Raw genomic sequence first — 9,948 nt, 5'->3', positions numbered from 1 at the left:
AAAACAGTTAAAGAAAAGAGAGAAGATATAATAATTGAATTTAAAATTAGCCTAAGTTGAATTTAGTTATTTGAATATGAATTTACTTCTAAAGTATGTTGCCTATGAGTTTATTTAAACCCTATTATTAAGCATTACACTTTTAGTTTGTAACCTAATTTAAAAGATTTATAGTCTATATTTTGGTTGAATCTCCTTAATAAAATCTAGCACTTTTCAGTGTTAAACAACCACATCACTTCCAATTAATACGTCAATTTTTCCACAATGTGTGTGTTTGCCCAACTTGTTTGAACATTTTAAAATTCAGATTTGGTTTTAAGCTCGTTGAACTTTTCAATTATAGCACTTTAATTAAATCACTAAGAACGATCACAATATGCGTGGCTCCCTCTCTCCATCATAATAATGAGACAACCAATGCAAATGATTATTCTTTCCACTTCTGGTTTGAATCTTTTGTTAAAAAATTTGTGTGGAGCATCCACATGATTGCTAGATTCTTTATTTCAGGAAATAAATATTAGGGTTAAGTACGATTTTAGTCTTTAAGATAGGTGTTCCGTCCCGAGCGATCCGAGGAGTGTGATGGTCCTGGAGTTACTTGTCCTCGGCGGACTTATACGTCGGCCAGTGATGACGCAACGACTAATCCTCGGATATCTCTGAAACACGACGGCGGGAGCACCTGCAAAAAGTACTCCGACGCTCAAGTAAGAATGAGTTTGTGAGAGAGAGTAAAAGAGATAGCTTAGCGTGAAAACTGTGACTTGTGGGTTGTGTTCCTTGAGCCTTTATAGGTGAGTGGTGTGAATTAGTTCCGATGTATATGGTCGGTGCCGTTATCAGTATCTTTCGGTTACATGAAGTCATGATCTACTCTGATTAGTGGATTCTGTTATTATAGATAATGATCGGGAGATAAGGCTGACTAAGTCAGAGGTTACCGTTGCAGTTTTCCTCCGTTGCCGATATTTTAGTTCGGTTTTGAGTTTGGCTTTGTTTCCGAGTATAGCGTGGTACACGTCATAGCCCCCAAGCTTAGTTGGTGTTGTGTTAGGAACGGTAGCTGAGCTTTGGTAGTTTGGATTTTGATTTTTCTTTTTGCGCGGTAAATGTTTGGTGGGCCTGCTTTTTGTTTGAAGGGGTTTTTTGTAGTTGGTTTTTTATTTTTAGTGAACTGTGTCGTCTTTAATGTGCGTTATTGTCGTTTCGGTTTCCCACGTTTGTAGTGGGTATGAATTTACTTTGCCCACTAAAATAGTGGGCTCGCAATAATCCCTTCTTTTGGAACTTACGCCTTGCTGCTTCGTCTTCTTCACCGTTTTATCTTGCTATGTCTTCGAAAGGTTAGTGTTTTCTCCCTCATCTTTTACTGTTACTGCTTCTACGCGTTCATGGCGGGAGAAAAGTTGAAAGAGAAGTTGAAAGCTGTTGAGGTTAGGGAAGACGATCCTTATCACTAGGTTCATGAGGATGTTAGAACCCGTTCCTCTTCTTTCACTAGTGTTGATTCCCTTTCTGAGTTGAGAGGTTTGGACTTCGTGAAAGGTGGTTCTGGTGTCACTGTCGAGCTCCTTCCGTGTTCCCGTGATGATAGGGTTTATGAGAGAAGGGGAGATTGGCTGTATTTCTATATATATACTCCATGCATGATTGAACTTAGTGTGAAATTTCCATTTTCCTCTTTTGAATGTGATGTCCTTACCCAACTGAACTGTGCACCATCGCAGTTACACCCTAACTCCTGGGCGTTTCTTCGCGCCTTTCAGTGTCTAATGGATTACCTTTCATTTCCTTGTTCGTTGCCGTTGTTTTTCTCGCTCTTTCAAGCGAAGGGTGTTTGGAAAGGTTTGTGGGTTTGCTTTAGCAGCTTCCCTAGTCGTTCCTTGTTTCTCCTTTATAAATCTTCTTTCAAAAACTTCAAATCTCTTTTTGTTAAAGTTCGATCAGTCGAGTCCGAGTATCCATTTTATTTGGATGATGAGCTTAGTGAGAAATTTCCTCTTTATTGGTGCTCTAAGCCGAGTCAGATTCTTGAGGCTTCCGAAAGGAGTGAAGAGGAGGAGTTTGTGTTGGATTTTTTGGTTGAGAGTGTTGCTGCTGGGGAGTGTATGTCTATTTCCGACATTCTGCGTTTTTATGATTCGGGTGATGTTGAGGGTTTGAAAGCTTATATAGGTAATGTCTTGTTTGCTTGCCATTTGTATTAGTGTTTATTTAATTTTTCTGATATTGATGGCATCTTGTAGGTGGACGAGCTCCTCTCTTGGATCCCTTGAAGTTACAGTCCTTTTTGAACAAGAAAAAGGAGAAAATCGGTGGTTCCGTCGAACAAAAGGATGGTGGCGAGCAAGCTTTTTCCTCTGTTGGTCGTCCGACGTCCTCATTCAAGAGAAAGAGCGATGACCCATCTTTGGAGATTATTTCGGAGGGTGATCAAGAGGTTATTGGTGGTGGCGAGCCTGTCTTTGATCGGCAGAAGAAACTTCACGGTTTCATTGCGGGGTCAAACTCTCATTCTCTTTGGAGTGAGCAATTCAATTTTGCCGAGCTTTCCGACAGGGCATCTCAGTATCCTGGGGACATGCTTATGACCCGTCGGATTGGTATGGAGGGGCTTGGCAAATTCGTTCAGGTTGTATTTTAGGATTCTTTTTCCTATTCTTTTCTTCATATTCTTGTTCTTATTTTGGGGAGGTCTTTGCAGATTCTTGGTTCTCGTTTGATGTGCGTTGGTCATACCACCGAGCTTATTGGTGCTGAGCAGCAGGAGGCGGTGAATAAAATAGCTGCTGTGGAGGAATCGTATAAGGCGAAGATTGATGATTTAGAGAAATTAGTAAAAGAGAAGGATGATGCTGCTGTTAGTGCTGTTGCAAAGGCGAAGGAGTCTGAAGAAGAGGTAGCTCGATTAAGGGACCAGATTCGATTACTGCAGGCTGAGGTGATGGAGAATGATGTTGCCAAAGGGGGTCTCACAGCTCGTATTCATGAGTTAGAGGAGAACGGTATGGAGATGTTCTCTTATGGTTTTGAACGTGCTGTGAGCCAAATTTCTTTGCTGGCTCCTGAGTTTGACGTTGATCGGCTTGACATGACGAAGATAGTGGCTAATGGAAAGTTAGTTGTAGACGGGACTATGGAGGAGCATGATGAGAATGTCCCCCCTCCCTCTTAGTTTGGCTTTGGTTCTTGCCTATTTTGTTTTTTGAAAGTGATCATATGTAAGTGTAGATTATGGGTTTGTTATTTCGAACTTTGTTTGCTGGGGCCAACCATACTTAGGTCGGTTTACGTTGATATTTCTTGTTTTTGGGACCCTGTTTTTTGTGACTGTAATAGCAGATATGGGATTTTGTAAGATGTTGTTTGGGACCAGTCATGATCGAATATGTATTTGAAAAATACTGATAATGAGCTGTTTTGATTAAATTTGAATATTGATAATGAAGTATATTGTGCGTCGGGCCTCATTAAAACCCACCTTAGGCCAAAAACCCTTCTTTGGGAAAAAAAAAAAGGCTCTAAGGGGGAAAAAGAGTACCTTCATTCGCTATTTGTACAATATTAAGATCGGTACATCTTTAAAGAGGAGACATTCCAGGTTCCTGATATCGGATTGCCTTGTAGTGTTTGGAGTTGATAAGCCCCCATGCCGAGCACCTTGATGACTCGAAATGGTCCTTCCCAATTAGCTACGAGCTTTCCATGAGCTGGTGGCCGTCTGGCCTCCTCTGTTCTTCTGAGCACTAAGTCACCTTCTGCGAATGTCCTCGGAGAAACCCTTTTGTTGTGTTTTCTCTCAGCTAGTTGTTTTATAGCTCTTTGTTTAATTGCTGCTAGCTCCCTAGTTTCTTCAGTTAGGTCAAGCTCGGCACTCCTTGTACGCAAGTTGTGTTGCTCATCGTATAGCTCGGTTCTCAACGTAGGGATGCCGACCTCAATAGGGATTAGCGCTTCCGACCCATAGACGAGTTTGAAAGGTGTTTCGCCTGTGGTGGTTTGTACCGTCGTGTTGTAGCTCTACAGTATTTCTGGAATCAGTTCCGCCCATTCTCCTTTTGCATTGTTAAGTTTTTTCTTTATTGCCTGCAATATAACTCGGTTAGCAGCTTTGGCCTGCCCATTAGTTTGTGGGTGTTCGACCGAGCTAAAATGATGCTTTATGTTAAAATTTTTTAGAAGTGAGCCGAGCTTATTGTCTGTAAATTGCCTACCATTATCGGATACTATTTCCCTTGGTATCCCAAATCGGCATATAATGTTTTTCCATATGAATGATCGTACATTTTCGGCCGTTATTCTTGCTAACGGTTGTGCTTCTATCCATTTTGAAAAATAATCTATTGCTACTAAAAGAAATTTTACTTGGCCTGGGGCTATTGGAAATGGGCCGAGGATATCGAGCCCCCATATATGGAATGGCCAGCTTACCTCCATGCTATGCAGTAGCTCGGCTGGCCTTGTGGATATAGCTGCGTGTTTCTGACAGTTATCACATGCTTTGACTTTCGTTATGCAATCCCTTTTTACGGTTGGCCAGTAATACCCGGTTCGGACGATCTTAGCTGCGAGGGCCCGTCCTCCAATGTGGTTTCCACAAACTCCCTCATGAATTTCGTCCATTACTTCCTTTGCTTCGTCTTTGCTTAGACATTTTAGTAGTGGTTGTGAGAAACCTCGCCTATATAGTTTTCCTGCTATGCTTGTGTAAAGACTTGCCTTTCGTCTGAAGTGTTGTGGGTTGAGCTCGTCTCTGGGTATTACCCCTGTACTGATATATTCAATAAAAGGTGCCCTCCAATCATGGAGGTGGTTAATATTTGTTATATGTAACAGTTCAATGCTTGGTTTTTTTAATGAGAGTTGTGTTAAGGCCGATGTTTGTGTGTCTGCCCTAGTGGCGGCAAGTTTGGATAATACATCGGCTCTCACATTTTTTCCTCTATTCACATGCAGTATAATGAACGAATTGAACTTTGAGATGAGATCCTTTGCCATGAGCCAGTATTGCTCTAGCAGGGAATCTTTTACCTGAAATTCTCCTCGGATCTATTGGACCACCAAGAGGGAGTCACAATGTGCTGTCAGGCTTTGTACTTGGAAGCTTAGGGCGAGTTTGAGTCCTGCAATTAGGGCCTCATACTCGGCCTGGTTGTTGCTTGCTGGGAAGTGGAATTGGAGGGCCTGTTCAGCTATCACTTGGTCTCCTTCTTTGAGAATTACCCCAGCTCCACTTCCTTCTCGGCTTGATGCCCCATCAACGTGCAGTTCCCATGATTTGTTGTGTTCGCCAGGTGTCAATTCTGAGATGAAATCGGCCAGTATTTGTGCTTTTAGGGCCGTCCTGGGTTGGAACTGGATGTCGAATTCTGAAAGCTCAATGGACCATTTGGTGAGACGTTCGGCCAATTCTGGTTTTGTCAGTATCTGTCTTAACGGTTGATTCGTCCTCACTACTATTGTGTGGCCTTGGAAGTAGTGCCTTAGTCTTCTTGCTGTGATCACTAGTGCCAAGGCAAGTTGTTCTATCCTCCGATACCGTTGTTCTGTTAGTTGCATGACTCTACTGACGAAGTATACCGGCTGTTGTGTTTTCCCTGTTTCGATGACAAGGGCCAAACTTATAGAAAAATCTGAAACAGACAAATATAAATATAAAGGTTTACCGATTTCTGGTCTTTGCAACACGGGTGGTGCTGATAGGATGGCTTTGAGCTCGGCAAAAGCTTTCTCGCCCTCTTCTGTCCAGTTGAATTTCTTATTTTTTGATGTTGTTTGGAAGAAGTGGTATGATCGGCTTGATACTGCGGGTAGGAACCGAGACAACGCAGCTACCCTTCCCGCCAATTGTTGCACCTCTTTTATTGTTTTAGGGCTCGCCATGTTGAGTATTGCCTCACATTTTTCTAGATTTACTTCAATTCCCCGCGATGTGAGCATGAATCCAAGGAATTTTCCCCCCTGTACCCCAAAAGCACATTTCTCTGGGTTGAATCTCATTTTGTAGGCTCGGATCTGTTCAAATATCTCCTTGAGGTCATCACAGTGCGATCTTTCCTGGATGGTCTTGGCGACCATATCATCTACATAGATTTTCATGTTGCATCCTATTTGACGACGAAATACTTTGTCCATCAAGCGTTGGTAAGTTGCACCTGCATTCTTTAAACCAAATGGCATTACTCTATAACAAAAATTTCCATGTTCAGTTATAAATGCCGTCTTGCTTTGGTCTTCTGGATGCATGAGTATTTGGTTGTAACCGGAGTATGCATCCATGAAGCTCAAGCTTTTGAAACCTGATGCGTTGTCTACAAGCTTATCAATACATGGTAAGGGGTAGGCATCTTTAGGGCATGCCTTGTTTAAGTCTGTAAAGTCGACGCACATGCGCCATTTACCTGAGTTTTTCCTTACCATTACCACATTTGAGAGCCACGTGGTGAAGCGGATTTCTCTGATGAAGTTGGCCTGCAAAAGTTTGCTGGTTTCTTCCAGGGCTGCCTTTGACTTTTCTGCTCCTAAATTTCTTTTCTTTTAAGCTATAGGTCGGCTCGCCGTGTTAGTGGCAAGTTTGTGACAGATGACATCCATGCTTATTCCTGGCATGTTCACTGGGGTCCAAGCGAACAGGTCAGTGTTGGCTTGTAATAATTTTATGAGGTCCGACCTTTCTCGTTCTTGTAGCGCTTGGCCGATGTATGTTACCTGTTCCGATTTTGATGTCAGTTGGATTTTTTGGAGTTCGTCTGCTGGTTGGGGTCTTTCTTGGGTGTCACCTCGAGGGTCGAGCTCGGCTAGGGACAAAACCTCCATAGTTTATACTGCTTTGACTTCGTGCTGTTTCTGAATTGTGTCCGACTTCTTTAGGCTAGAGTTATAACACTGCCGAGCTTGTTGGCGGTCCGAGTGAATTGTTGCTATTTTTCCGTCTTGTGCCTGAAATTTAACACATAGATGAAAAGTTGATATCACTGCTTTGAACATGTTCAGAGCAGGTCTCCCGAGAATAATATTGTAAGGACTGATGCAGTCAACTATTAGATACTGTATGTCAAGAGTTCTGAGTAGTGGATCATCACCCATTGTTGTTTTTAACCATATGTAACATTTGATTGGTACCCTTTCTCCGGAGAATCCTACCAGTTTTTCGGATGAGGGTTGTATCAGTTTTTCAGATAAATTCATTTTCAAGAAGGTAGAATAAAAGAAAACGTCTGCGCTGCTACCTGGGTCCAAAAGGACTTTTCTTACCAATAAATCGCCTATTTGGATAGAGATTACCACTGGATCGTCTAGGTGTGGGGCGGCCGAGCATATGTCTGCCTTGTTGAAAGTAATTTCTAGGTCGGGCATATCTTGGCTGCTTGGTGGTGGTGTTCCTTCGATCGCTAGCATAGCTCGGTAGCTGCGTTTCCTTGTTGACGTTGTTTCGCCGCCCCCGGCAAATCCTTCGGATATGCAATTTATAATCCCTTTGGGTTGGGTGTTTTTTGACCATTTGTTGGTGTCTTTGTTAGCCAAGGCTTGTTGGCGTTCCTCCTTGTCTCTATCACCTTCTTTATGTTTCCGTCCTTCGATGTACTTGCCCAGTAGTCCTTGCCGAGCAAGTCTTTCCAAGAGGTCTTTGGCTATTACGCACTCGTTGGTTGTGTGTCCGTATTTCTGGTGGAAGGCACAGTGCTTGTTTTTGTCTACAAATCTCTGGTCTTGATAGCTACCTGCTCTTGCCGGAGGTTTTATGATCTTGGCGTTGAGTATTTCTTTGATTATCTTTTCCCTCCTTGTGTTGAATCTGGTGTAATTGTCAAATTTTGGAGTGAGTTTGAAGGGTCTGCCGAGCTCCTTGTTATGAACCGACCTTGGCATTCGGTCCTCTTCTCTCTTAGGTCTTCTTTCTGTTTTATTGGCCTCACGTAGTTCTTCGATTTCCATTTGTCCGGCTGCCCTCTCCCGGAACTCTTCTAACGTCTTTGGCTTGGTGATTGCGATCGTCTCTCTGAATTTTTTGGGTTGGAGGCCGGCCTTAAGGGCGTGTAGGTGGACAGCGGGGTCCAGGTCGAGTATCTCCATTGTTGCTCCTGCAAACCTGGTCAGGTAGTCTCTCAGACTTTCCTGGGGACCTTGGCGGATGGTGCCGAGGTAATCCGATCCGTGGACGTATATTCGTGCTGCAACGAAGTAATCGATGAAGGACTTTGCCAACTCTTCGAAAGAAGAAATTGATCCTGCAGGTAGCTTCGAAAACCAAAGTAAAGTGGCTCCATCAAGGTAAGTTGGAAAAGCTCTGCAAAGCACAGGTTCATTATTAGAGCCGTTAAAAAACATCATGGACTGAAATTTCTTAATGTGAGCCCGGGGGTCACCAATCCCCTTATACGGCTCAAGTGAGGAAGGCAGTGTGAAATGTTTTGGCATTTGAAAATTCATGATCTCTTCCGAGAATGGGTTTTCTAAAGTTAGTTTCTCCTTCGGGGGATTGGCGATCAATAGGTCGGCGCCGCCTTGGGCTGAGCTCTTGGGATTGCCCTCTTCTCGTTTGTTGGTGTTATTCTGCGCTGACAACTCGGTGAGTCTTTTGACCTCTGCCTGGAGTTCAGCCATCTGGGCTATAAGTTCGGCCTGTGTGAGCTGGTGGGCTCCGTTGTCGGCCATGTCTAAAGGTCGTGGGACCCTGCAAAAGGATTCTCAAGAGGTAACAAATAAAAAAGGAGAAAAGTGGGGTTAGTGTAATCGGGACCCCACGGTAGGCGCCAAATGTTCCGTCCCGAGCGATCCGAGGAGTGTGATGGTCCTGGAGTTACTCGTCCTCGGCGGACTTATACGTCGGCCAGTGATGGCGCAGCGACTAATCCTCGGATATCTCTGAAACACGACGGCGGGAGCACCTGCAAAAAGCACTCCGACGCTCAAGTAAGAATGAGTTTGTGAGAGAGAGTAAAAGAGATAGCTTAGCGTGAAAACTGTGACTTGTGGGTTGTGTTCCTTGAGCCTTTATAGGTGAGTGGTGTGAATTAGTTCCGATGTATATGGTCGGTGCCGTTATCAGTATCTTTCAGTTACATGAAGTCATGATCTACTCTGATTAGTGGATTCTGTTATTATAGATAATGATCGGGAGATAAGGCTGACTAAGTCAGAGGTTACCGTTGCAGTTTTTCTCCGTTGCCGATATTTTAGTTCGGTTTTGAGTTTGGCTTTGTTTCCGAGTATAGCGTGGTACACGTCAATAGGGGTTGAAAATTTTTTTCATCCTCAACCTGTTTTTACTTACAAAATCGTTTTTAAGGTTTAACTTAATTTTAAAATCGCCTTCTTCCCCAAAATCAAACAGAAACAGAACCAGAAGCAACAACAACAAAACAATGTAATAAACATTAAAAAAAGGATAATAAATAAAAAATATGTATAATAAAATAATGAAACAATGTAATCAACCAAAAGTAGAAGCAAAAGCTGAACAACAACAACAATGAAACAATGTAATCAACCAAAAGTAGAAGTAGAAACAACCAGAAACAACAATATAAAAAAATCATAATAAGAAATTAATTAACAACATAATAGAAGCATAATGGAATTAGAATCAACAATATAATAGAAGCAAAAGCAGAAGCAAAAGAACAACAACAGCAGTGAGTGATGACCGCGAGGAGGACAAGGAACAGCAGCGACCGGCGAGGAGCACCGGCGACCAAGTGAGGAGGAGAAGTAGAAACGGCGAGCATCGAGCGGCGCGCGACGTCCATCCTTGCGGATTTGCTGACGTTGACATCGAGGACCGAATGACCAGGAGCAGTGGCGAGATCCAGCGACCGAACGACAACGAACAGCGGTGACAATGAGGAACAGCGGCAGCGAATTCCCTTCCCCACCTTCCCTTCCCCCTTTTTTTCCCTGAAAAACCCCAGCGTGATTCTCTTTCCTTGTTCCCGGTTCTTT

General features: G+C 43.2%; 1 protein-coding gene across 1 annotated transcript; it reads right to left on the bottom strand.

The window, feature by feature from the left end:
* On the bottom strand, positions 6,826-8,661 carry LOC107614098. The gene has a single exon (XM_016316334.1). It carries the CDS (start codon positions 8,659-8,661, stop codon positions 6,826-6,828), a length of 1,836 nt encoding a protein of 611 aa, XP_016171820.1.

This window comes from Arachis ipaensis, chromosome B01 (genome assembly GCF_000816755.2).
Source record: "Arachis ipaensis cultivar K30076 chromosome B01, Araip1.1, whole genome shotgun sequence".
Lineage (NCBI taxonomy): Eukaryota > Viridiplantae > Streptophyta > Magnoliopsida > Fabales > Fabaceae > Arachis > Arachis ipaensis.
The sequence above is the reverse complement of the archived record's forward strand: the minus strand, read 5'-3'. Positions and strand labels throughout refer to the sequence as shown.

What these genes read in the sequence shown, in the direction of transcription:
- LOC107614098 (XM_016316334.1), bottom strand. Translation starts at nt 8,661, where the DNA reads ATGGCCGACAACGGAGCCCACCAGCTCACACAGGCCGAACTTATAGCC.